Source organism: Nematolebias whitei, chromosome 19 (assembly GCF_014905685.2).
Source record: "Nematolebias whitei isolate Nwh7 chromosome 19, NemWhi1, whole genome shotgun sequence".
Taxonomy (NCBI): domain Eukaryota; kingdom Metazoa; phylum Chordata; class Actinopteri; order Cyprinodontiformes; family Rivulidae; genus Nematolebias; species Nematolebias whitei.
In genome coordinates this window covers 32,257,627-32,285,572 of record NC_056516.1, presented here as the reverse complement: position 1 = coordinate 32,285,572, position 27,946 = coordinate 32,257,627, and the positions used below count along the sequence as shown (strand labels likewise).

Here is a 27,946-nt window from a genome sequence, read left to right as displayed (position 1 = left end):
ATTATGCGCACCGCTGACAACCTGGAAATGTGGGCCGGTGTTGTGCTAAAAATCGATTGACTTCCAAATGGCGACCGCGAGAGCGTGCATGGGAGGACTTTAACAAGGGTTTAACAAGATTAACACTTAAAAACAATTATTTATATGCTCGAAATTATAGCAAAAGTGCATCTCAATTTAACTTTACCTTAATAAATGCACTTTGACGGTCAAATCAGCTGCATTTTCAAAATCTGATATGCAGAAACATTAATGCACAGAGGACGATTCGCTGTCCATTTCTTCAAAATTTAACAAGATTACCACCTAAAAACAATTATTTGGTTGCTCGACTTTATAGTAAAGGTGTGTCTCAGTTAAACGTTTACTTAATAAATTCACTTTGACGGTCAAATTAGCTGCATTTCGCCGAGGCAGCGCAGTGAAATGAAGCCGATTTAACGGTTGTTCCAGGCAGACAAAGATGGCAGGCTATGGCAAGCCGATTGTGTCATTAATAGCCACTTTTACCTATTACATGATCAACGGCATGACATACTGCTGGACTGCCATCTAGCGGCTGAAAATGGTAGTGTTCAATATTATCAGTCAGAGTGAATGCAAATACTGAGGCTCAAACTTGGACTGGGGATCTATGCGGTAAATGACAGATGTCTGCACCAATCTGTTCACAATGAAGTGAGATGTATACTACTGTACATCCACAGATAGCGAAAATGGAAAGATGGAGTACATGGTGAAATTTGACTTTTTTGGACCATTTTTGATTTTACATTCATACTTCACCCTGAAAATTGTTTAACATGCTGTGTTTGGTGTCATTGCGCAACCTCCCATGTGTAAATTTCAAGTTATTCTTTACTTTTAATCTACTGCATCAACACAATAAACTTAAAATCACCAGAAAACAAACAAAAAAACAACAACAATAATAATAATCTGTGTAGAAAAAATTACTGTTTTTTTTACTGTGAAAACCACAAACATTCATAATTTTTTTTACAACTTCGAATGCAAATATTAACAGTAATATTCATAAATATGTGCAAATTTAGTTAATAAAGTTATATACACTATTTCCATTGAAATACAAACCTTTTCTGTTACAATAAAATGTCATAAATCATAAAAACAGGTTCTGTAAGGCAGAGGGGCACATCACATCCCCTTTTTTGGTCATTTTCTTCGTCTTGCTCGGGATCAGTCAGGTGAATGTTCTATAATCTGGATCTGGATCTTTCTTGTGTCATCATTTTGGCAGGAAGGGGCTCAGACAAAATGTGCTTCTGATCCTGGATGAATGGCCCGGACACCAACATGTAAATCAAGAGACCAAAACTTTTATACAAATCGTCCATGTTTGTCAGTTTTGTTGATTTTTTTTTTTGCAGATTTTTAAAAATATTTTGCTGCCTTCTTGTTGGTGGTACTGCAGATTGTCTATACTGGGTCATAGAAAAAACACTTAAAACAAGGTTGGTTCTGTTGGCCCAGCCAGCGTGGTCCTCTGAGTGGGCTCGGTGCGCTCTTCGTCTTTCCTCTTCTAAAACAAATCATGCACTTGAACAGCAAAGCCCTCACTGTCTGACTCGGACTCTGTTTTTCTCCTCCATCTCTGCCTTCGTGATCCTCTCCTCTGAGAGGTTCTGACTCCGCAGCTCTATCCTCCTCGTGTTCAAAAACCACCTCATTGTTTTGAGTCAAACGCACTAAAACAGACTAAACTAAACACGCTAAACTGTACCCTAACTATAAAATCCAAGCACGCTGCAGAAGTAAAACTTCCTCAGACTCTATGTTCTCCAGCATCTCTGTTATCCAGCTCTGTAGCCTAGCAACCGTCTGGTGGGGTAACCTAGCAACGAGAGGAGATAAGTCATTCTGCATTGGGCTGATGTGGGCTGCGTGGGGTTTGGGTTGTTGCCAGATGACCGCAGAATCGAAGAGCAGAATGAGTTATTTTCTGCCGTGCGAGGATGGAGATGTTTTCAGCTCTGAAGGAGATTACGTTTGTACAGATGACGAGCGTCACCTGCAGAGGCAGAAGGGAAACGGGCATCGTTTTCAGCATGCACTAACAAAAAGCTCGTACAGATGTCAAGAGTCAAACGTGTGCTCCGGATAGAAACATTTTCTCACAGACAGGTCTTCGTTTGACAAAGGGAGATTCAGGGTGGAATCGATTTTAGGTCAGAAAGTTCAGAGTCTTGGGAAATACTGTATATCTATAAAGGTTTATTACTATCATTCATCAAAAACATCCACTATTTAATTTAAATACTTGTATTTTTCATTGTTAAAACTCATGAAGTCCCTGCTCGCATGCAATTAACACCATACTTCATCTCCAAACCATCTCTGTTTGCAGGAAAACATGGCTGCTTGTGCAACATTTCCTTGCCTTTAAAGAATTTCAAGACTTTTACATTGCATTTGAATTTTTTTTTCAACCCCTCACTTGGATTTCAGTAAAACAAAAATTCCAGCCAAATATAACATTGATGTCACTGCCTCCTTGTGGGCGTGCTTGTTTAACTTCATGGCATCACCTCCGGAGAATGACTTGTTAGTACCAGTGGTGTAGTCTACGTGATACTCTGATATACGGAGTATACCCACTAGAAAAGCTTAAGAATTTCAGTATAATCACTTAAAAGTGCCCAATCATACATGAAATATCATTAGGCACGTGTCATTAATACGTTAAACAGCAGTTAAACGCTTCCGTAACAATCTATTGTTATGCAGCGCTTTGCTTTGATACGGTTTTATAAATTCTATAACATATTTTTAACACAAAGCCAACAGTTGTACAAAGTTTGTTGTTCATTTATTCAAATATAAGCATCAGAGAAATTTGGAAATGTTCAATATGCTTAAAAATCAAAATAAATTGACGATTACATTGTACTAACCAGCGTACTTTGGTTTCTAAGCACAGTACACCCACTACAAAAATGCAGCCAACACCGCTGCATAGTACGGTAACACACCTCCGTGTAACGTCTGACCAACTTGTATGTGTTTATTCTGCAGGATCTGATGGAGAGTGACGGCATCACCCTGGACTGGATGTTCAGATACTCTCTCATTACTGACATTGTCAAGGTTGGTTGATGGAGCATAATGTGGGGCACTAATGGCAGCACCTGTCAATCAAACACAATGGACAAAGTTTCAAGTATTTTCTTGTTTCAGAGTTACTGTGGGTTTCTAATTTGTCTTTTGATGCTGTTGTGGCTGTTAATCTTCTTACTGCATCAGCACATACCTATACAATAAGTAAAGTTGAAAGCCTATAGCATTCCTTAGAGGAGTGAAATATTTCAGGCAATATTGCAAGATGTCAGACTCAGATTATGTGTTGTAAATCACTCAATTACTAACACGTTAGATTCTAGCTCTATATTTGTAAAACTGGCTGAGCTGTAGCCTTTTTTGTGTTGGCTAGTGTTTATAAATTGTGGTAGGCATCTTACATTTGGTACGCTCTAAATGTTTATCAGTCGAAGAGATGTGTCAAATGTTTATTTCCTGAAAGTTTCATGAAAATCTGCCCAGTGGTTTATCAGATTTGTTGCTAACAGATGGACAGAACTGGCTGTAAACAGTGGATGGCAAAATTGTAAGTGTGGATCTTGCACGATCAGTTAGTGTTTAGAATATGTGTAGCTACTACCTCACCAAACCTTAGGTCAGTATCTGTAAAATGAACTGAGTTCTAGTCATCTTTGTGTTTTTATATTGAATGGGCTGTGGCGGCCATCTTGAATTGGGCTAACTCCAAAAGTTAAACGGTTGTAGATGTATATCCAGTGATGACTTCCTTCAAGTTTCATTAAAATCCATCTGGTGGTTAATGAGATATTTTGGTAACAGACAAAGGACAAACCATCGTCGTTCATCTTTGAGCGGAGACTTTTTCTTAAAGGTCTCCATATCTGTGTACCATATTTTTCAGACTATAAGGCGCACTTTAATTTTCTCAAAAATCGATAACGAGCCTTATAATCTGGCACGCCCTATGTATTAATTCTGGTTGTGCTTACTGACCTCGAACCGATTTTATGTGGTTATTGTGAATAAGTTGAATAAAGTTTGACTTATCCGGCTGTTTTGTTTCACTTAATGCACCTTATAATCCGGTGCGCCTTATAGTCTGAAAAATACAGTATTTTTTCACCAAACTCGTTCAGATGTTATCTTTATTTGTCTGTTTTTTCTTTAGGGGATGGCGTTCCTCCACAACAGTGTCATTGTGTCTCACGGTAACCTGAAGTCATCCAACTGTGTGGTGGACAGCCGATTTGTTCTGAAGATCACAGATTATGGGCTGCAGAGTCTGCGGACCAGCAGCTGCCCAGACGACACGCACGCTTACTACGCACGTACGACACACACACTTTTAGTGTTACTCAACCTGCATGGTACATTCACACAGTATGGGAAAAGGAGATGATTTATTATGTGTTAATCACTTGGCAGGAAAGCTTTGGACAGCTCCAGAGCTCCTGAGGTCAGAGTACCCTCCTCTCTGCGGGACCCAGAAGGGGGATGTTTACAGCTTTGGTCTAATCCTGCAGGAGGTGGCTCTGCTGAAAGGAGTATTCTTCATCGATTCACAATCCCTCACTCCTAAAGGTCAGTGAACACAACCTGATATCCAAACCTCTTATCTGGGCTGAAACGCACATGTTGATGAACGCGTCGTATTATTTGCATTCCTGTGTGGCAGCCGGACGACCCGTCGCCTTCAACACATCATTAACTCATCAGTGGTGCGTTCAGGAGCTCTCCGTGTGTCACGGATTATCTGAACTCCTGAAACGAACACGTTGCTCTCTGGTCAGCGATGAAAACGGAGAGCACTCACTTTTCAACTTTGTGGATCCGACTCGATTCGTTCTGCTTTGTAGTTTCTTTTTTGTCCCGTTTAATGTTACTTTCAATTTGTAAACGTTCTTAAGCAATTCAGTTGTCAAGCTTATTTTAGCAGCTTTAACTCTTATTATTGAACATCACTAAGCTGATACTTGTAAGTTTGGAATCTACTTAAATACAGCAAATATAAAAAATATAAATTATCTCCAAACGGAACTGATAACTGGAATTGAAGATGGATGGATGGATGGATGGATGGATGGATGGATGGATGGATGGATGGATGGATGGATGGATGGATGGATGGATGGATGGATGGGAGGGAGGGAGGGAGGGAGGGAGGGAGGGAGGGACCCTCCACTGGACATTGTGTGTGTTCAGATTATGTCAAATAGTAGACGGCTTCAATTAGCAGTTAAACAATTTTTTTGGCGTTTCCTTCATTTTTAAACGCTAATGTTTAAAATAATCACTTTAGACACACAACTAATTCAACAAATAACATCTGATAAAAGTCTAGATCTGGGGTCTGCAACCTGCGGCTCTAGAGCCACATGTGGCTCTTTAGTCCCTCTGCAGCGGCTCTTTCAAGCTTTGATCAAAACTAACTTTAAACTGAATTTTATTGGACCTTATAAGAACAAAAATGGCTAGTTTTAACCGTTTTTCTGTAATTTCCTTTGCAAATATGTGAATACTAAAACTAATAGGAGTAAAACATACTTTCATTTTATGCTTTATTTCTTCAATGTAGGATAATTAATTTTCCGACAATTAAAAAAAAATCACATAGACCTGCATAGTTCATTGTTTTCGTTTTTATTTAAACGGGCAAGAACATATTATTTTTCTATCTTTACAAAAATCTTGTCTTTTATTTTGTCTTAAAATGTAAACATATCAATGTGTTAAAAATCATTAGGTATTTTTGGTTTTATAATGTCAACCTGGCCAGAAAAGCACCCTCCAACAAACTTAAAGTGGTCCACGGGCCACCAGTTGAGAATCACAGTTATAACAGGACACGTTTCATTTAGTGAACGAAGGGGCAGAAATGGCTCTTTTGTTCGTAAAGCTCGCATGACCTCTGGTCTAGATAATAATCTTCAAATAAGCTTTGAACAAAATGCAAAAGGTTAAACCTTAATCTGGATTTTAGAGTGAAAAGTTCTAGCAGCTACAAAAAAAACAAAACTCAAGTGCAATTTGAAGAAGAGTTCCTGCTGTTTGATGACGTGCGTGCTTCCCGTTGTTTATTTGGGTAGCTCACAATGCCTCGTCCAAAACTTAATAGTAAAAGCAGTAAGTGCACGTGACAATAAATATTAAAACAGTACTGTTGTCAGTATTGCTTAAAATATATAAAAAAATGTAATTATGTTGGTGAAACTGCAGCTTTTAGTGATGACAGACTTTTGGTGAAGTGGAGTATATGATGAAATCTAGTGTGATGCAACAACAACGGGAGTGAAGAATCATCTGACTGATTCTGTTTCAGATGATAAATAATCAACAGGTTTTCCAACGCAACTAGAGGGTTGAATATTTACCCTGAACCATCTGTCAGCTAATAATAAACTGCTTCAGAGGCAAAAAGCTGCCTTAGCTTTAGTTTAGCACATCTTTTTGTGTTCGACTCTCTCAGATGGACAGATCATAGAGCCGTTAGGGGACACGTGAACTCAGGTGACAGGTGAGGTTGGTTCCAGTCGGGCCTCCAGGGGTGTTACTCAACAAACAGCTAGAACAGCTCCGACAGAGCTCATTTTAACATGTCCTCTCTGTGTCCAACCCCTCTCAGAGATCATCCAGGCGGTGGGTCATGGTGACCTGCCCCCCCTCCGCCCCTCCCTCTGCTTCCACAGTCACAGCGAGGAGCTGGGAGTCCTGATGCAGCGCTGCTGGAGCGAAGAACCGAGCGAGAGACCCGACTTCCACACCATTAAGATCCTGCTGAGGAAGCAGCACAGGTGCACGGCGCCATTATGACATATTCAACACCATTAATATAAATACATTTGAATTATAAAATGGGATTTCTATGCTAGACCTTTAAAATTGGAAATTTCATAAACTATAAAATCAGCAGTTATTAACATGTATCATTACCAGAGCATAATCAGGTACCTACTTCTTTTTTAGAATCACAACGTCGCTTGAAACATTTAAAAGCTAATGAAAAATTTCTGAATAAATTCTGAAACTGTTATTGATATGAAGAATACACATCTCAATCGGTTTTTCAGCCGCTCCTCTTAGTTTGTGTCTGCTGTAAAAAATAAATGTTACGCTCTGTAGCTCAAGCAGAAAACAACATTAATACTAAAATTAAATAGATATTTAAATTAAAATAGATGCTGCATGAAGTAGAGAAATTATCAATGTTCAGTCAGGTCATCTGGAAAGTTTCTTTTTTATCTGAGGCATTTCATCCTTCATCCAAAGGACTTCGTCAGTCCGAGGAGTCACAAACAAACTGATTCCCACAATCAGCACAACCCCATAGTGGAAAAAAATACATATTATGGTTAACCATTTTAAACCATCTTATCACCAGCAAACTCCCCCACTATGGGAGTGTGCTGGTTGTGGGAATTAGTTTGTGTGTGGCTCCTCAGACTGATGAAGTCCTTTGGATGAAGGATGAAACCTCTCCGCTAAAAAAGAAACCGTCCAGACAATTAACATTTTCTGTAAGTGCTATTTAACTACTGAAATTTGCTGAAGAAGCTCAAATTGTGTTGTTGAAGCTTAAAAAAACGGAACACTAGCTAAAAGCTAAAAGGAGCAAAATACCAGCTAAAAAGGAAAAGTAGTAAAACACTTGCCAAAAGCTGAAAGTAGCGAAAGGCTAGCTGAAAGCTAAAGGAAACAAAAGACTAGCTGAATAGGTTAGTTAATAGCAAAGGCAGACAAAAGGCTAGCTAAAAGCTCAAAATAGGAAAAAGCTAGTTAAGAGTGAAAAGTAGCAAAAAGCTACCTAAAAGTTAAAAATTGGAGAATATCAAAAATGTAAAAGTAGCATAAGAAAACAAAAATGGAGCAGATATGCTGAATAAGATTAAAAAACAACTATTTTTAATCTTGGTACTTCTGTGAGGAAAATAGTTGTCTGTAAAGTTAAATGTTTTTGACAAGAATAAAAGTTCTAAAATAATACAAAAGTCTCCTGAAGCCGATTTTTTAAAATATAAAACACAAACTACAATAACACAAAGTTTGCAGAAATGGGGAGATGGCAAAAAACAATAAAATAAAAAAAATAGCAGGAAAATAATGTTAATGCTGAATCAGCATTCTCACAATTAAATGGTAATATCATTTTCACAAATATTACAGGAATCAAAAATCTTTCTTTAGAAAGAGTTGCTCAATTAGTCGTCATTTGGACATATTCTACAAAGCTTTAAGTGACTGCTTTTAGCTGTTGAGCTTACTGTGTGGCTTTGGTTCTGTGTGTCTTCAGAGGTTATGGGTCCAACATCCTGGACAACCTGCTGTCTCGTATGGAGCAGTACGCCAACAACTTGGAGGAGCTGGTGGAGGAACGAACTCAAGCTTATAATGAGGAGAAACGCAAGGCGGAGGCCCTGCTCTACCAGATTCTACCACAGTAACTATACTCGTAGTATTCTGAATAAATTACTACAGCTGCTTCCTTAGTAGGTGTACAGGAATATTAAATATGATCACAGTTTTCAGTGTTTGGTTCTGTTTGTGTGTCAGCTCTGTAGCCGAGCAGCTGAAACGAGGGGAGACAGTTCAGGCCGAAGCGTTCGACTCGGTCACAATCTACTTCAGCGACATCGTCGGCTTCACCGCACTGTCTGCAGAGAGCACGCCGCTGCAGGTTGGTGAAACCTCAACAGAACTCAAGGGTTAAATTCAGGAATAAGATCAAGATTTTTGAAAGGCAGAATCAAAAACTTAAGTATATGGTTCAATAACCTGAAAGTACCAGGCTGCCATCTAGTGGTGGAAGCCATCACTTCCATCTTCAGTCAACCTTCAGAATGAATGATGATCAGACGGCCTACTTTCTGCGGCTCTGCATCATTTTTATCCCTCGTCCTCGATTGAGATGATGCCCCACATTTTGACTCTTCTTTATCAAAGGTCAGCTCCAGGACAGAAACTTTAGATTATAACCAGATCAGAAAGCAGACAAGACTCTTGTCACAGAGGCAGGGTTTAGTATTGATCAAATGGTGCACGCGTGTCCAAGTTTGGCTTAACGTGTCATCATCTTTGCTGCAGATCTGTGCCCAAAGCACAAAAGACTAAATTATGTTGATATCAGTGAAGTTTCATGGAAACTACTACAAACAACCCTAATAGGCTGCCAGGAATAAAAAGTGCAACCAAATTATTGACATTTATCACCCTGTGCAGCAATACGGTACTAACCTAGAACAAGTCCTTACATTTTCGTTTTAGCATGACAATAAACAACTGTATCGTTGACACAGAAATGCAAGGATGCGTCAGGAATGTTCTGACCTACGTTACATACAGTATGTAGATTGTAAAAAGAGTGGGTCCCAAGACTGAGCCTTGTGGTACACCATTATTGACAGTGAAATAACTGGAAGAAGTACCACTGTGTTGAACACATTGCTTTTGGCCTGTGTATACTTTATCTGTAGTTTTGTTTTAAACAGATCTCTTGAAAATGAGTCCTTGTGACTCAATGAGACTAACCAGTATAAATAATGGTTGAATGAAATGTAGGCGTTTTGGTTGAAAAAACTTAATTCTAATGAAATCCATTTTTGAAGGTGATAGTAGGATATATATTTAGTAGAGGCTAGAAATGACTCTTTTTATAAGAGTGCAAAATAGACATTTCAGATATAATTCTCTAATGAGAACAGCTCGTGAACAATGTTTTTCCAGACAAGTAATCCTGTTTGATGAAATTTTGATAAAAAAACTGAAACAAGCCCAAGTTTGTGCTTCGATTTTGTAAATCTGTTAGCATGAGTCAAATGATATGTATGCTGTATCTTTTCTCATTAAAGAGTCAACTATTTATCTGTTTGCAGGTTGTGACTTTATTAAATGATCTCTACACCTGCTTTGATGCCATCATCGACAACTTTGATGTTTACAAGGTAAAATAATAAAAAACTATTCATTCTGCTCATCAACTATGATAAACTTTGCTAACAGTTTCCAGCTAGTCTGGATCAGAGCAGTTTAAGGTTTTGTGCATGATGTCCCGTCAGGTGGAGACTATTGGAGATGCTTATATGGTGGTGTCAGGCCTGCCGGTCAGGAACGATAAACTGCACGGTCGGGAGGTGACGCGGATGTCTCTCGCCTTGCTGGACGCTGTCAAGAACTTCAAGATTCGACACAGACCCAATCAGCAGCTCCGGCTTCGCATCGGCATTCACAGCGGTACAACAATAACACTAAACGACACAGAAATATAACTGCAGACTTAATAAAAATGTGTTGATGCGTTTGTGTTCAGGCCCTGTGTGTGCTGGCGTGGTCGGGTTAAAGATGCCCAGGTACTGTTTGTTTGGCGACACGGTCAACACTGCGTCACGCATGGAGTCCACGGGAGAGGGTGAGACCAAGATCCTGCAGGAACACACACATGATTAAAGCACAGGTCCTCACATCAACACGACCTCACGCAGAAATACTTTCCTTGCAAGTTTTAAACCCACAGGATTATTTCAACAAATCTTCAGATTTAGAGCATCTTCATTAAATAAAATTGAGGAAATGCAAATTTTGTATGTTTAAAAATTAAGTAGACTGTGTTGTATCATCAAAATGTAGCAGTAAGGGTTACGCACTGCTGCAATAAATAAAATAAAATGCAGGCGAAATGCAGCTGATTTGACCATTAAAGTGCATTTATTAAGGAAAAGTTAATCGGAGACACACCTTTACTATAATGTCGAGCAAACAAACAATTGTTTTTAGGTTATTTTGTTAAATTTCGACAAAATGCACAATGAGTCCTCCCTCTGCGCGTTCCACTTCTGTTAATCTATTTTTGAAATGCAGCTGATTTGACCAATTTAGCGCATTTATTAAGGAAAAGTTCAACTGAGACACAACTTTACTATAATTGTGAGCAAACAAATAATTGTTTTTAAGTGTTAATCTTGTTAAATTCTTGTTAAAGTCCTCCCGTGCACGCTTCCGCGACCGCCATTTGGCAGCCAATCGATTTTTGGCACAACACCGGCCCACGTTTCCAGGTGGTCAGTGGTGACGCATAATAGACGCAACTACTATGACGAAGCGACTTATTTATGGTTTTTTCACTTTATTAGACATATTTGAACTGATGCGACTTATACGGCGGTGCGACGTGTACGGCGGCAAGTACGGTACTTTAAAAATTAATTTCAGCTGCAATCTCACTGAAGTTTCAGTGCTTATGACCAAGTGACCAACAATCTGTGCAGCACATACTGCGTGGCTAATTTCTAAAAATCAAAGCTTGTTTTTAGGTGAAGGACGTGCAAAACTGTATTATTGGCCGTGCACATTAATTTGCTGCTCATTTCTTTCCACATTGTACTCAGTTTGGCAGCCCTCAAGTTTATGAGCTAATCTACTGGAGTAAACTTTAGACAAAAAACTGCACATTTGTATGTTTTTTTTTAAAATAATTATTATTTATGTCGTTTTGTTCAGACTTGCATTTTTTTTTTCAGAACTCCTTAGATGCTCATGACAAAATCAAAAAGGGTTCATAATACTGTATTTCTTGGACTATAAGGCGCACCAGATTATAGTCCTGTGTCCAGTTTCAGTACTTTTTGTCTGATCTCACTTGTAAATGAGTCTTCGAGGCTCAGTGTGATGTATCTGTCTAAATTTTCATTCATTCATTCAACCTTTATGTAGACAAGTTAATCCCATTGAGCCTCAAGGACTCATTTACAAGAGAGATCTGATTAAATATAGGTTATAGAAATAAAGGTTATAAAATAATATATTATAAATAAAAATATAGGTTATAGAAATAAAGGCTGAATGAAAAAAAATAAGGTGCATTAAGCGAAACTAAAACATTTTGACAGATTTTTGAGCGTCGTGTACCACATAAAATCGGTTCGAGGTCAGTAAGCACAACCAGAATTAATACATAAGGTGCTCTGAATTATAAGGCTCACCGTCAATTTTTGAGAAAATTAAAGGATTTTAAGTGTGCCTTATAGTCCGAAAAATACAGTACTCACTCTGTATAACAATAAATAAAATAAAATGCAAAAGAAACTAAATATTAATCACAATATTGTTCTTCCTCCTTTATTTATGTTTCTGGTGGGAGAGGCTAAGCTGCAAAATGGAGAGTTGAAGTCATGCAAAAAGAAAAATTGAATTAGTTAATGGTGAAATCATCTCCTTTGCATCATTCGATGTCATATCTAACATAATGTGACTGGGAATTCTATATCCCCTCAGCCTTGAAGATTCACGTGTCGGAGGCAACTCGACAAGTCTTGCAGGAGTTTGGATACTTCCAGCTACAACTCAGAGGAGAAATTGAAGTCAAAGGCAAAGGACGTATGAGGACATACTGGCTGCTAGGAGAAGATGAAAAAAACTGACAAAGACCCGAGGGAGACTGACAGAGAGGACTTCTGCCGGGATGACCCTGTCTGATGGATTATAGTCCAAACTGTCCTTTTGTCTCTGACTGGATGGTCACTCGTATCAGCGTTTAAAGTCACAAATCAGAGACCGAACTGGTGTCACCGGAGAAAAACTGTAGAGAAAAAGATACAGACATAAAGAATGTTTCACTGTAAAATAAGTCATCTGAAAGAAAGTTGTGTAAATACAAAATAAAATGTGTATTGTTACTTTGTGTTGTTGTTTTGTTAAAAAAAAAAAATACTGGGGGTCATCTGGGCATTTCTTGTATTTATCAGTCATATTTAAAAAGACTATCTATGGTAGTATAAAAGTGAAGTAGTAGTATAAAGTAATGGAAACAGCAGAGTTTCACAGCTAAGTTTGAAGTTCACGTTTAAGATGAATCCAGCTATTAAAGTTGGAATAATGAATGAGTCATTCTGCATCACGTAAATTAAACATTTTAATTTTGTTTAACCAATTTCCATATGCAGTATATATTTTTTAAATTTCATCAAAAACATTTTTTTGAACACGTGTTTACATGGAGTAGAAGAGGTGGCGCTGATGCTAGAGGTCGATGGCTCGACTCCCCGGAAAAGCTTCAAGGCTCTTTGTCATTCGCATCACATGAGGTGGAACGAAATTACTTCAAAAGTATAAAAAGAAACTATACTGTACAAGGATCTAAGATATACACTAAACGATAATAATGTAAAATAATACAGTATATTAAAGAGCAGCCTGATCACGAGTCTGTTGTGAGCAGGTGGGTATAGATACAGCATCTTGAAGACAAGAAATCAGCAGCATGGATAATCAGCAGCAAAATGTGGGTGGCTCAACCAAACACACGTCTCCACCCTTGTTTTCACCTCTGGGCCCTTGAGCAAGGCTCCGTAACTCCCCTAATGGCTCCTTAAGCCATCTAGGGTTCCCCCAGGTGCTCTAGATGGCAGCTCTCTGCTCCACACACAGGGCTGTGGTAGCTTGGTGGTCTGTGGTTGCATGTGAGTTTGTTCGCTGTAGCGACCCATGATAAAGGGAGTAGCTGAAAGAAGAAGGGGGGAACATGCACTAAATAAGTATATGCTAAACTAGGTTTCACAAGTTTATGTATTTGACCTGTTTGACTTTTTTTTTTATTATTATTTTACCAGTAAGTTTGAGTTGTATAGTAATCAGAAACAATAATTGGATTTATATTGTAGTTCTGGTGATTTACTATTGTATTATACAGGCGTGATGATTTGTTATTTCTTTGTAAACAAGGTGAAGTGGTGTGCATGCAGGTGGTCCCCAGTACAACACGCCAGGAATTGGCTCCAGATATTCTAACCTGCTATTAGTTCACCCTTACGTCACTCAAACAAAGGGGTAAGCTGATTGGTTGTTGAGCAGCATGGTCACCGCCCCGTCCCTCAACTGTCGGTGCGGATGTCCGTTATGTTACTGTGGTCGGTCGGTGTCACGTAGTAGGGACTCATAGTTCAAGCTATCTTTAAATAAGTTTTAAAAACACATACTAACAAGCTGAAGTGATTCACAGCAAGGTTCTGATCCGGACCATAGCCCCGGACTCTTCATTACACCGATACAAACACCTATAACACCCGTGCACCGGCAGTCCCATCCCTTCACAGCTCCGCGGGGCCCGGCGAGGCGCGGCGGGAGCAGATGGAGCCTGCACCGGCGAAAGCGAAGCCACAGGGCCGGCTCCTGGTGTCCACCCTGCTGGATGCCAAAGACGAGTTAGAGGAGGTAGGGAGATCCGAGTTAGCGTCCTAATTAGAATCTGTTACTGTGAATAAACCGGGACAGAGATGGTGTACAGGCAAATAGAAGCAGTTTTATTTTTAAAGTAGCAGAAGGTACAAAGACGTGATGGAACCATTTTATCAACTGCAAGATGCTAACAAGCTAGTTAGCAATGCTAGCAGCAGGGTAGGAGCTCCAGTTCAGCGGAGTTGTCCTTTTACGTGCGTGAACATATTGTGTAAGACGGAAAGCTCAGTGAGAGACAGTTGTGGCGTGGGCCCTTTGTGTTTGTGCTCTCGGAAATGCTGTGTTAGTGATTTGAAGTCCTACAGCTTATTGAATTTAGCCTAGCATGCTAATTCAACGTAAACATATGGGACAGTTGCGCATGCGCCTTGTTTCACATGTCAGAACTATTTAGAGCCTGACAGTTCATCGGTTTATTGTTTAATAAAGTAAATAATTTTACTAATTCATAAGCTTGTCGTGAGGGTTATTAGTTATTTCTCACAGGACAAATTACACAATGTTTTTTTGTGTTAATTTTTCAGCATTGTTTATTATATTGCGATGGTGTTTATGTTGTGCTAGTTTGAAGCTTGATATATTGCTGCCTTTAAGTTGTTATGTAAGTGGATTTACTGTCATGTTGGTTACATTTGCTTGTGATTTGATATTGTGTAATATGTTGCCATTACATGGCTGTGTTAAGATTGTACATTTTTTGTGCCTTTTTGACATTTGACTTTATGTTTGTGATGATGTTGCAGGGTTTTACTCTTTTACTGATTTATCTTTACAGTTTGTGTTATTTCTGTTAATCTACAGTACACCATGCATACACTAGTGTGTGGAGTTGGTGCATGTTGCACTTTTTGTATTGAACGCTTTTTGAATGCACCTTTTATAGTTATCTGGCAGCATGATAGCTCAGTGGTTAGCACTGTTGCCTCACAGCAAGAAGGTACTGGGTTCAATCCCCGGTTGGACCTGGGGTCTTTCTGTGGAGTTTGCATGTACTTCGGTTTCCTCGCACAGATAAAAAACATTGGGCTGCCTTCAGGCCCAGGCCTCCCTTGCAAAAGAGATCTGTGATTTCAATGGGATTTGCCTGGTTAAATGATATGACCAATATCAACAATACAAACCTAACAAAGTTGTTTCACTTTCAATCACCTATGTTGTCTTAAAATGCATTAATAAAATTAATGAATATGTTTTTCCTTTTGCGTATTTAATTTGACAACATATATGAAATCTTGGTAGCTTACAGTTGCCCTTGTTTAAAGAGCACACTTTTATCTGTATTTAAATGAGTTTTCCTTTATTTAAGCAATGCACTTTTCCTTTGCTGGTCATCATCATTCCTAGTTGGATAATGTCTCCGTATTGTGAACGAGCTTTTACGTGTTTGATATTGTGTTTGTGTGTAGAGACTGGAACGATGTGTTGGAATCGTCCAGGCACTGACCAATGGGCTTTCAGAGCGAGAGGCCAACGATGCACTCACTGCCAACGTAAGAAGCACATGTTAATGCAACTACTCCTATGACAAATATTGTGTCTAGTACTATGACCAGTACTACATTATAAATATGAGGAACTCCATAGTAATATTAAGACAGGAGCTTCTTTAACAACAAGTCCTGCACTTAATAATTTTTGATGCTGTACTTATTTTATTTTTTCATAAAACTTGACTTAAATATATTTCTTTATTTAAAAATTTCCCAACTTTGTTAATTTTTTCTGTAGACTGAGTGTTTTGTATATTGTTTAGTTTTGCATTAAGTCTTATTTTCTTATTGCTGTAGCAGAAGTTATTGTAAGATGGGTTTTGTATCTGTTCTTATGCTTATGAGATTTTGATGCGTAAGTTTTTTGTGAGGGTTCATTGTGACTGTACGACATTAATAAAAAATAATAACTTATGTTTACCTGTTTGGCAGGTTTGTAAAGGCCAACAGCAGCATGAGGAGGTCTGTCTTGGTTTGTTTACACTTGTCCTCATGGAACCAGCCCAGGCTCAGAGGGTGAGTCACCTCTGCATATTAAGTATTTTTTTACATACTTGTGGCTGCAGTATCATGACTTCAGCTCTGTGTGTTTTTCTTGGAACAGTGTTTCAGAGATCTGACGCTTGTGAATAGAGATGGAATGAACATAGTTCTGGTAAAGATCAACCAAATACTCATGGAAAAGTTCTTAAAACTGCAGGATGTTCCAAGAACACAGGTAAACTCGATTGTTATACAAAAAAATGCGCAGTAATGAAATTGTTTATACAAGTACTTGGAATGTTGTGGTTATTAACAATGGGGTTCATGTGTACAGCTAGTGTGGCTGGTCAGAGAGCTGGTTAAGAGCGGAATAATTGGCGCTGATGGTGTCATCATGACGCTCCTGAAACAGATTGCAGGTCCAACTCTTTTGCGTCACATCTGTTATGTAAAAGTAAAAAAATCAAGCTGTATCTCTATGTAATGCTGTTTTTTTGCTTTCTACAGGTGGAGACATCTCCACAAAGAATTTATGGTTGGCTGAAAGTGTCTTGGACATCTTGCAAGAGCAAAAGTAAGTTTCACTCACATTTACTGTATAAATATTGTCACTTGTAGTATAAAGCAATAAAAAATAGAAAACCCACTTCTTTCTTCTTACTAGCTACACATTTACAGAGTGCTGTTATTTAGAAGCAGTTGAACATTTTTGTAATGAAGTAGCTGAATTGTTCTTTTGAAGGGAGTGGGTGTTGAAGAGTGGGATGCTAATAGCGATGTCAGTCTACACCTACCTTCGTCTAATTGTCGACCATGGAGTCCCAAACCTGTTGCCTCTGCGCCAGAAAGAAGTCGATTTCTGCATCAGCATGCTGAGGGAAAAGGTAGGAACTAAAGAGACTAGTAGCTGTTTTTAATTATTTTTTGTCGTCACATTGCTAACCTCATGGGTTTGTGTCTCTGTAGTTTATGGAGTGCCTCATCATTGGCAGAGATCTGATTCGCCTGCTGCAGAATGTTGCTCGGATCCCAGAGATGGAGTTGCTGTGGAGAGACTTGTTGCACAACCCACAAGTTCTTAGTGCTCAGTTCACTGGTAAACTGCAATGTCCATAATTATCAGTTTACATAAAATTATGTTTTTGTTTGTGCTACATTTAATTTCAATAAATGCTAAACCAGCTCTGTTTTTCTATACTGATCGTCAAACGCGTGTGATGTAATTTCTCCAGGTATACTACAGCTTCTAACGGCTCGAACGTCCCGTAAATTTCTTGCCTGTCGACTCACACCAGACATGGAGACTAAGCTGCTTTTCATGACCTCCAGGGTAAAACCTAGCTTCTGGCATGTGTTTCTGTTTGCCTCTCCATCTGTAGTGAGGTTTTTCTTTCTCCACTCACAAGTTTCTGTATTTCCACATACGTGCAGGTGCGTTTTGGGCAGCAAAAGCGGTATCAGGACTGGTTTCAGAGACAGTATCTGTCTACAGCAGAGAGCCAGTCGCTGCGGTGTGATCTGATCAGATACATCTGTGGGGTCGTCCATCCGTCCAATGAGGTGCTGAGCTCTGATATCTTGCCACGCTGGGCTATCATTGGCTGGTTACTTACCACCTGCACGGTAAGAGGACACTGTCAGAGGCTGCAAGTGTGAAAGTTACACTCAATTAAACTTGATAACTTATATTAATTTTACTTTTCTGCAGTCAAATGTGGCAGCCTCCAATGCCAAGCTGGCTCTCTTTTATGACTGGCTTTTTTTCAACCCTGAAAAAGACAGCATCATGAATATAGGTAACATATGCACACAATAAATGTATGCATTTACAGGACGTTGACTGATTCGAATTGAAACCTGTAGCCTGAGCTAAACCTTCAAGCAGGCCAATGCAGTGTCACCACAAGTCTAAACCTGACATCAGTTTTTTTTACTTAATGCTGTAGCTTTTTTGTTTTTATTAATCTTTCACTCATGGAATTAGTGTGAAGTAATTAACTCTGAAGAGCAAAGACCAGTTGATGCAAAGCCAAGAACACAAATCCAAGAGCTGATGAGATTCAGGGAATTCTACTGATGTATTGCTGCCTCGGACAAATTCATGTAACTGCAAGAAACTCACTTAGGGTTATGATAAACTTCCAAGATTGCCATGCTACAAATTAATGTTTGGTTTTATGTCCTGTTTCTCCAATATCTGTATGACTATTCACCGTAACAATATATTTTCAGTTAAAATTAATTTATTACAACATATTAATGTGGTCCACTTAAAAAAAAAAGGCAGATTTATTTGTTCAGACTTGACTGACTTCTGTTGAGACCCGTATAAAAATTGACTAAAATGACAGTGTTCATGCTGATTTTTATTTTATTTTTCCAGAACCAGCCATCCTGGTGATGCATCATTCCATGAAACCTCATCCTGCCATCACGGCTACACTGCTGGACTTCATGTGCCGAGTATAATGCAACCTAAATACTAAAACACAGACAAATATTGAAAATACTCTACTGAGAAAATGTTTCCAAGCAATGGCAATGACTCCTGTTATTTACTCCCCTCTTCTGTTTTCTTCATTCCTCCTCAGATCATTCCTCACTTCTTCCCTCCGTTAGAGTCTCAGGTCCGTCAGGGTGTTTTTAATTCCTTAAACTTCATCATGGAGAAGCGAGTGCTGGCGTAAGAAATGCACAAATTTGTCTTTGTATTATGTATATATATATACAGTATCTGTTTTTAATCTTACACTAAACATTTTTATGATTATTTATTTTAGTCACCTCGCTCCTTTGTTTGATAATCCAAAACTGGACCGAGAACTTCGATCAATGCTCCGAGAGAGGTTCCCTGAATTTTGCAGCCCGCCATCTCCTCCCACTGAAGGTATTACATGCCTTATTCTTAACTTATTCAAAAACACACTCCATCAAAGATTACATTTATGCCAAACACAAAAAGCTGTTTTTTGTTTTTTTTTACATTAGAACACAAGAGGAAATGTGTTTTAATGCACCTTTTAAATCAGTAAAAGAACAAATAAGCCTTTAAAACATTAAATGTTTGCATGTCCTACAGTCAAAATGGAAGAGACTGTTTCCATGGAGATGGACAACCATGTGCTGGATAAGGAGGAGAGTTGCTATGACAACACAGAAGCTGCTTTCAGTGATGACGAGGAGGAAGTCAACAACAAAGGTAGCACAACGAGTGATGGTGACTGCATCAGTAACTAGTTCAGATGTGTTAAATTTAGATAAACTTACTGAAGTGCATCAAAGATGATCTAGATTTGGTTATTTGGTACAAACCAGTTAGAGATTAAAGAGTTTAAACCATTTTAGGCTTAATAAATGTAAAACTGTTTTTGTTGTGTAATAATTTAAATAATTCAGAACTACCGTAAAGTAAAAAGTTATTGAACATTATTAATCAAGTTTGCTATAAAATAGTACAACTCCAACTGGGTCCACTTCAACCCATTACTATGTGCTAAACATGTTAACTAGTCCAAATGGTTGTAATGGCTCAAAGGTAAACTGGACTGTTTTAGAGATGCACGTTTCAGGTGTGCTGCGGCTTTATTGTTTCCTTTTTAATAAGCTGAGTGCGGTAATATCACGCCATCTGTCGACCAATCACTGTGCAGGAAAGAAGAGAGAGTTCAGGTTCCATCCAATCAAAGAGGCTGTGATGGAGGAGCCTGCTGACATCACACCCTGGTTAGACCAACTAGACGACACCATGAAGGAGAAAGTACAACAAATTCAGAAGACCAGGTGAGATGCAAACTCCTCCTTCAGAGCCTTAAACCAATGTTTTAAACAAAATCTGACATTTACAACAAACTTCCCTTCTCAGTGACACGGAGACTCAGTGTGAGGTGATGCAGGAGATTGTTGACCTTATCCTGGAGGTCAGTTTACTTCTATTTATATTTCCGTGTTACACCTCAAAATACTATTTTATATATACAAATTTATTACCAACTTCCTCCAACTTCAGTAGTGATATGAAAGATTAGCATAAATAAGCTCAGGTGTTTGCAGGTGCCTTTACTATCAATGAAAAGCCTATCAGACACATTAACACCCAAACAATCAGTAATTTCACTAATATGTGGTATTGAAATAGAGTTGCATTCGAGCCCCAAAAATCCAATCTGACCCGACCCCAGCCTGTAGCCATCATTTCCAAACCCGACCCCCCAACATTTTTAATTAAGCTTTGACTGCTAGTTATTAACGGTCGGTGATGCGCGGCTGAATAAAAGGGGAAGAAGATCGGAGCTGATGGTGTGTTTGTCCTTTCATGGCCGTCAAAGCGCATTAAAACCTTTTTCTGCCTGCATTCTACATTATTCAGACATGGACCGCTCTGACACATCTGCTTTGGGATCGCACCTGTTTGGGTCATCGGCCGCGCGCGTCCGCTGAGTGCAGCGGTTGAATGAAAGTCCATTTGGGCAATGGATCGCTTCGTGGCAGTATAAACCCATCTGAAGCTTAACTGAACTTTATTTAACTTTTTCAAGGCCGGTCAGCTTGTGGTGAAATGGCCACGTGCGGTTGGTGATTGTATGGCAAGTCATGTTGACATATAATTGGATTGTGGCTGATGTAATCAAAAGCCCAACACTGACCCGGCCCGTCCATCCAGCATATTATCATGGCCTGGGTCGGGCCCAGGTTAGAAATGACAGCTCTACATTAAAATAGCAATAAACGGATCAGGAAAATATACGTTGAAGCATACTTTGATCTTTAAATTAGTTGTGTTTTTCATGGTGCATGTCCCCTTTGGTAAAATTAGTTCCCGCAGTTCAAACAAGAAATAATTGACTTATTCCTCCAACATGTATAAAATTTAAGTTTCTCTGGTCTAAAATTATTTTATATATTTAACCAGGTAAATCCCTTTGAGATCACAGATCTTTTGCAAAGCAAATAAAGGCAAATATAAAAGATGGAAGGCTTTTAAGTTTAAGTTGTGTAACACTTGGCTATCTGGTGTTGATCCACATAATATTCATCTTTACTCTGTCATTTTTTAAATAATTGATGAGTCATACCATGTTCCTCTGTATTTCAGGAGGACTTTGATACAGAGCAGATGTCAGCTCTGGCTTCCTGTCTGGCTGAACTATTTAAAGACCATTTCAGAGGAGAAGTCCTCCCTGAGGAGATCACTGAGGAGTACGGCTGTTCTCTGATTTGTCTTTCTGTTTGCCTGACTGTGTCCATGATGACCAGTTCCTTTCTGTTCACCGGTTTGTCTCTCAAGGTCTCTGGAGGAATCGGTGTGTAAACCGGTCTGCCTGATCTTCAGGAACCTGGCCACCATGCAGGAAGACAACAGTGGGTTCTCAGTGCTGCTAGAAATGTTGGCAGAACTTTACCAGAAGCAGCCAAAGATTGGATACCACCTACTGTACTACCTAAAAGCAAGGTGACCTACGTGTCAAGACAACTGACAGATTCAAACATGAGAATATCCAGCACGTGAACATCAAACATCTGTTTGTGTGCGCCAACAGTAAAGCAGCAAATGGGAAGATGATGCTCTATGAGTCGTTTGCTCAGGCGACGGCTCTCGGTGACCTGCACACGTGTTTGATGATGGACATGAAGGCCTGTCAGGAGGATGATGTTCGACTGCTCTGCTACCTCACTCCTTCCATTTACTCTGAGGTAAAGGCAGACATATACAGATGTAGTTCCTTGATAGAACAATGCTCCAATATCCCCCCTGTGCAGAAATGTTCACACTTTGTATTTTATGAACTGTCCTCACATGTCCTGAAATGTTGGTCTTACCTTCAGATGTACACAAACACGCACTCTGACACAGATCTGTTGTTTTCAGTTTCCAGATGAAACGCTTCGAAGTGGCGAGCTGCTCAACATGATTGTAGCTGTTATAGACTCACTGCAGGTAAGACTTCAGTCTTTGCAGTCCTGGGGCAGGCACCTTAGTATATTACCTGTCCAATAATCTGGATCTTATCTGTTTGTGTGCAGTTACAGGAGCTAATGTGTCATGTGATGATGGGAAACTTGGTGATGTTCCGTAAAGACTCGGTTCTCAACATCCTCAGTAAGAAAAAAAAAATTACAAAGTGTCTTATATTGGTGTTTGGACTACCTTGTCTATATATCCTGTTGTTTATTTTTAATCTTTAGTTCAGTCTCTGGACTGGGAGACCTTTGAGCAGTACAGCACTTGGCAGCTGTTTTTGGCCCACAGTATCCCCCTGGAAACCATCATCCCCATCCTGCAGCACCTCAAATATAAAGGTGACTACTAAAAAACAGTTCACTCAAGAAAGCTTCAAAGAGACGCTCTTGTATAGTTTTTCCAGACTTTTTTTGTGTTTTTTCTTAGAACATCCAGAGGCCTTGTCCTGTTTGCTGTTGCAGCTTCGCAGAGAAAAGTATGGCAAACAAACATTATTTTCAGATAAAGGTTTCAAGTATCTCTTCCTATTCTTATAAAAAAAAAAAAACTGTAAATGTGTTTATTCCTTTAGGCCAAGTGAGGAAATGGTGAAGATGGTTTTGAGTCGTCCTTGTCACCCTGAGGACCAGTTCACCACAAGCATCCTCAGGCACTGGGCGTCAAAATATGACGACACGTTGGGAGAACACATCAAGACCCAGCTAATCAAGAACAACAACCAGCCTCGCAAAAGACAGAGGTGAGGAGTCAAAAGCCTCTTTCACAAAACACTTAAAGCCAGAACTTAGATGCTTTCTGGCCGCCTTATTGTGATTTCTGAATAAACTGAGGTGGTGAGGGAGGTCTAAGGCTTGATGTGCATTTTGTGGCATGAAAATACAGTAGGTAGTAACAGAGCCGAAACAGTCGACATGGGAAAAGGGGAACCTACTTTGCAACTGAACAATGTGATGAAGGGATTTTATTTGGTCTGTGTGACCACCAGGCTGCCGGATTAAACAACAAATTCATTACTGAGAGAAGATCAAGGATTATGCACAATAACTTTATATTTAGATAAAAAAATGATATAATCACAAAGATGTAAGATAAACTGAAAGAAGTCATTATGTTTTTAAAATGACACGGTTACGTGATGCCAGCTTCATTTTTGGAAGCTCTTTGTGCAGGACGTGACTGGCTTCATCTGCGATTTATGAACGGCCTGAGGCAGCACAAATTTGGACTGGTCTTTACGGCCTTTTTGCAGAAATGTTAAGTGAAAGTGCCTTAAAAAGAGTTTGTGAGGAGGTGGAGGTCGCATTGACCCACACGTTTCATATTCCAGTCTGGAAAAGACTGGAATTTAAATTTCGTTTCCAGACTTACTTTTTTTTTTGTAGTTAAAAAAAGTTGTACAATATTAGCATATCTTAAAACATTTGATTTTAATTTAAAAATAAGGGTGTCCCCCAAGGCTGTGTCCTCAGACCTCTCCTCTTCATCATTTACCTCCTTCCTCTAGGTCACATCTTCTGCAAATTTGGTGTCCATTTCTTCCACTGTTATGCTGATGACACCCAGCTCTACTTGTCAACAAAACCAAACTCCACCCACCCACCCTCCATCCTCACCGACTGTCTCAATGAGCTAAATCATTGGTTTTCTAACAATTTTCTTCAAATAAACAGTGATAAGACAAATCATTCTCGTCAGTACCAAAAATTTCAAAATCAAAACATCTTCTCATCCCACTTAACAACTCTCTGCTATCCCCCTCGCCTCAGGTCAAGAGTCTTGGTGTCATCCTCGACACCACTCTTTCCTTCACTTCACACATCAACAATGTTACTCTGTCTGCCTATTTCCATCTCCGAAATATTAACCGTCTCCGCCCTTCTCTCACACCCCGCTCCACTGCCATCCTTGTGCACAGCCTTGTGACTTCCCGGATTAACTACTGCATCTCCTTTCTTTATGGCCTCCCCAACAAATCTCTTCATAAGCTACAGATGGTCCAGAACTCAGCTGCCCGTGTCATAACTCAAACCTCCTCCTATAATCACATCACTCCACTGGCTCCCGGTTAAATCACGCATCGTCTTCAAAATTCTTCTTCTCACTTTCAAAGCTATCCACACCCTTGCCCCTCCTTACCTATCTGACCTCCTACACATCTCCATCTCCTCTCGCTCTCTCAGATCCTCCTCTTTGCGACACCTCCATGTACCCTCTGCCTGCCTCTCCACCATGGGGAGCAGGGCCTTCACCTGCTCTGCCCCTCATCTCTGGAACTCTCTACCGCCAGACTTGCAAAACACCACCTCTGTTTCTCTATTCAAGATTGCTCTGAAAACACATCTCTTTAGACTCGCTTATCCTTAACTTTGCTTTATGTATTTTATATTTCAATGTTGCTTTATGTATTTTATATTTCAATTTATTCCTGTTGATCTTTGCACTGTGCTTGTTGTTTGTTTTTACACAATCTTTCTGATATGTTTCTTGCTGTAAAGTGTCCTTGGGTGTCCTGAAAGGCGCTTTTTAAATAAAACGATTAATATAATGGAAGATGGTTTAGTTTTCTGTGTAGCAACTGAAAGGCAACGTTTTATTTTTGTCTTCAGTCTCCGAAGTTCGAGCAGTAAACTGGCTCAGCTGACCCTGGAACAGATCTTAGAGCACTTGGACAACCTGAGATTGAGTCTCAGCAACACAAAGAACAATTGTCAGTACACACACTTGAATTGTTTTAGATCAATAACCGATGACGTACAGCTCAGTAAGTCCCTGTTTGTCTCTGCCAGTTTTTACTCAGACACCGATCCTTCAGGCTCTGCAGCACGTTCAGGCCAGCTGCGATGAAGCTCATAAAATGAGGTGCTCACATGCAAAACTAATGATAATCATGATGTCACATCCATTCATGGTGACTAATGCTTTTCACATCACTTCCTCTCCCTGCAGGTTCAGTGATTTATTTGCTCTTGCAGAGGAGTACGAGGACTCTCAGTCAAAGCCTCCAAAGTCTCGGCGAAAAGCTCCGGCCTCGTCGCCTCGCTCCAGAAAAGGAGTAGCTCCGCCCACCAACAACGAGGAAGAGAGCGGATCCAGTAGTGCCTCGGTACGTATCTTAGCTACATGATTTTGACATTAATAGTGCTCTGGACAACTAAACTTTGTGTTTGATCAAGTAACAAGTTTCAGACTTGTTTGTTCAGGCTGTGGCGAATAAATCTCTTGATTTACCTTTCTGTATTTAAGTTTGACTTTTTGTACCAACGTAGGCATGTTGGGCCAAATTTCTGGAGACAAAACAACAGTATCTTACTTCAACACGTTGGACTTGCACAATTTGTTACAGCTATCGTATCATACATTAACAAGTTAAACAGTTTATGTCTTATTGCTTTACTTATTGCTCTTTCCTTTCTATTATGGATAAACAAATTTGCCCATTGTGAAATCAGTTGATGTGTGTGACCACCATGCAAGTCTTACCCGTACTCGATTTCTATTTATGTTTTGAACTGATCAGGTTTTGCAGTGACGTTGTTAAATGTGTTGTAGGAGGAGGAGGACTCGAAGCCCAAAGCTCCTAAAAGGAAGCGGAAAGGCTCGTCGGCGGTTGGCTCCGATAGTGACTGATGGATCCTCAGACCGATCACATATAAGCCAACAGAGACCGCCTGCCAACCAGCTGTTCAACCTCTGGAGGAGGCCTGAGATGGGCTCAGGGATGAGTGGACTGTAAACCCATGTTGTGAACTAACTTTTACATGACGAGACTGATTCTGTTCCCATGGAGACAAATTCTGACTGCTGGACTCCAAACAGGCCGGCTGTTCTCCCAGGATGGCCCTGGAGGAGAAGCACAAACTCTTAAACTAAATGGACTGATTTTAACAGCGAACACAACTCCAACAGTGGTGACGAGTGTGACCCCTGTCCTTTTTTTTCTCTCTGCGGGGGGCCATGGACTTATATTTTGGAGCATCTTGACTTCCTGCTGTTTTTAGCAGCTCCTGCCTGTTTGTTTCACTGCAGTAAAAACTCTTCATCTGTGTTCAATCATGTCAGATGAATTCTTGATAAACAAAACCACACAAACTGATGGTTTCAGGGTGTCATATGTCTGTTACCGGGTATTCTAATGGGCGGAGGGGTGACGCTGCTCTTAAGCACTATGGCACCACAGTCAGTGAACATTTGTCAGTGTCTTTTGAACATTTTACTGGTGTTTGCAAAAACTTGTCAAAATGTGTCTCTGGGGCCTCTGATCTTTTCTGACTTTTGGTAAAAACAAATTGACGATTTGATTACCGCAAAAATATTTTTTTATGGTCAAAGCATCTTTTACAAGAATTAATTTTAGGGTTTTTTTAAAAGTGGAAACCAAGACTTCACCAGTTCAGAGTCTGAACTTTTCAAAGTGGTCAGAAAACAGCAGAAGTCCTTTCTTAAAATATTATTTACGGCCATGTGTCATAACTACGCCTTAATTGGTTCAGTGAGCTGTTTTCCTAGAGGACATGAAATACAATAAATAAACAAATGGGGAACGGATGATGTTTGCTGAAGAGCTACAAAATCCCCACAGACACAAAAATTAAAATATAAAAAAAAAAATCATAATTTTGTGTAATTTTTATCTCATTACCCTGAAGAAAATAACGAGGCATTAAATGAGAAAATACATATAAAAGAAACCGTTATTAAAGGTGTATCATTCCTTTAAGGTTTATGAAACAACTGTCAGTTTGGTCAAACTCTGAAGGTATCGTTACAAGCAATCTTATACAATTTTGCAATATGTGTTGTGACTCTCGGCTACTACCACATCAAAATTTAGCTCAATAGCTTAGGAAATGACTGAATTATAGCCATTGTTGTCTAATGTGGATTAGCTGTAGCAGCCATCTTCAGCTTGATTGACTCAAAATGTTAATCAGCTGGATAACGTCCATTAATTATTTTCTGGAAGTTTCATTGAAATCTTTCCTCTGGCTCATGAGATATAAACAGTTGACACGAAAGATCTCAAGCAGGTGTTTTTCAATGACACTCAGCTACCATACCAAATTTTAGCACAGTGATTCTGTTTTACTTAATTATAGCCCTTTTATGTTTTCGAAGCTCAGTTGACTGTCTGGATCTTGGTTGGCTTCAAAAGTTCATCAGTACAGGTCCAGCCAATGATAATTTCCTGAACATTTTATCTAAATCCATCCAGTGGTTTGAGATATTTTACTGACAGATGAGAGTTAATTCCAAATAATGGTAAAATGTTTAACAAAGGTCTTGTGCAGTCTGCACTTTTCGGTTAATGTTTCATAGAATTTTAAAAGCTATAAACTTTTTTTTGTAACCATCCTGCTGTCCTTGGGTCAAAATGAACCATGAGGCCTCAGCAGAAGGGTCAAGGTCAGTTGGCGGTGGCAGCCATCTTTAATCGGGTTGCTTTTTTTCATTCAACCTGTATTTAGACAGGTAAATCCCATTGAGCCTCGAGGACTCATTTACAAGAGAGACCTGATTTCAAATGTTAATGTACATCCAGTGATTACTCCCTGCAAAATTTCTAGTTCGTGAGATGTTTTGTTAAATGTTTGATGTGCAAAAACAAAAAAATGGTGGGTGTTTCTCAACAAATGAACATGCAGCTTCCATCTAACAAGCAGAAGACTAAAAACAATTTCCTTTTTGATTTCTCGTTTCCTCTACAGTGTATTGCTTTAAATTATAAAAAGTTACT

At 39.4% G+C, this 27,946-nt stretch overlaps 2 protein-coding genes across 2 annotated transcripts in view; both read left to right on the top strand.

The window, feature by feature from the left end:
- The window catches only part of npr1a (natriuretic peptide receptor 1a), a 44,583-nt gene extending 32,093 nt beyond the window's left edge, over window positions 1-12,490 (top strand). Inside the window, exons 9-18 of the mRNA XM_037693004.1 lie at window positions 3,037-3,108; window positions 4,229-4,388; window positions 4,486-4,641; window positions 6,683-6,851; window positions 8,348-8,494; window positions 8,608-8,731; window positions 9,927-9,995; window positions 10,110-10,284; window positions 10,361-10,459; window positions 12,322-12,490. Of these exons, the coding sequence (XP_037548932.1) occupies window positions 3,037-3,108; window positions 4,229-4,388; window positions 4,486-4,641; window positions 6,683-6,851; window positions 8,348-8,494; window positions 8,608-8,731; window positions 9,927-9,995; window positions 10,110-10,284; window positions 10,361-10,459; window positions 12,322-12,467 (1,317 nt within the window). The 3' untranslated portion in view covers window positions 12,468-12,490. The remainder of the gene's footprint in view (window positions 1-3,036; window positions 3,109-4,228; window positions 4,389-4,485; window positions 4,642-6,682; window positions 6,852-8,347; window positions 8,495-8,607; window positions 8,732-9,926; window positions 9,996-10,109; window positions 10,285-10,360; window positions 10,460-12,321) is intronic.
- A 1,583-nt stretch (window positions 12,491-14,073) lies between these two features.
- On the top strand, window positions 14,074-26,850 carry ints3 (integrator complex subunit 3). The gene is made up of 29 exons (XM_037693384.1): window positions 14,074-14,256; window positions 15,687-15,770; window positions 16,203-16,286; window positions 16,375-16,488; window positions 16,588-16,672; window positions 16,761-16,827; window positions 16,996-17,137; window positions 17,220-17,349; window positions 17,486-17,583; window positions 17,685-17,876; window positions 17,962-18,049; window positions 18,637-18,716; window positions 18,845-18,936; window positions 19,034-19,140; window positions 19,333-19,452; window positions 19,904-20,033; window positions 20,116-20,170; window positions 21,346-21,449; window positions 21,538-21,702; window positions 21,791-21,944; window positions 22,120-22,188; window positions 22,275-22,350; window positions 22,437-22,550; window positions 22,639-22,687; window positions 22,784-22,951; window positions 24,819-24,919; window positions 24,999-25,071; window positions 25,159-25,315; window positions 25,762-26,850. Exons 1-29 carry the CDS (start codon window positions 14,173-14,175, stop codon window positions 25,837-25,839), a joined length of 3,060 nt encoding a protein of 1,019 aa, XP_037549312.1. The 5' UTR covers window positions 14,074-14,172; the 3' UTR covers window positions 25,840-26,850.
- Window positions 26,851-27,946: the final 1,096 nt, after the last annotated feature.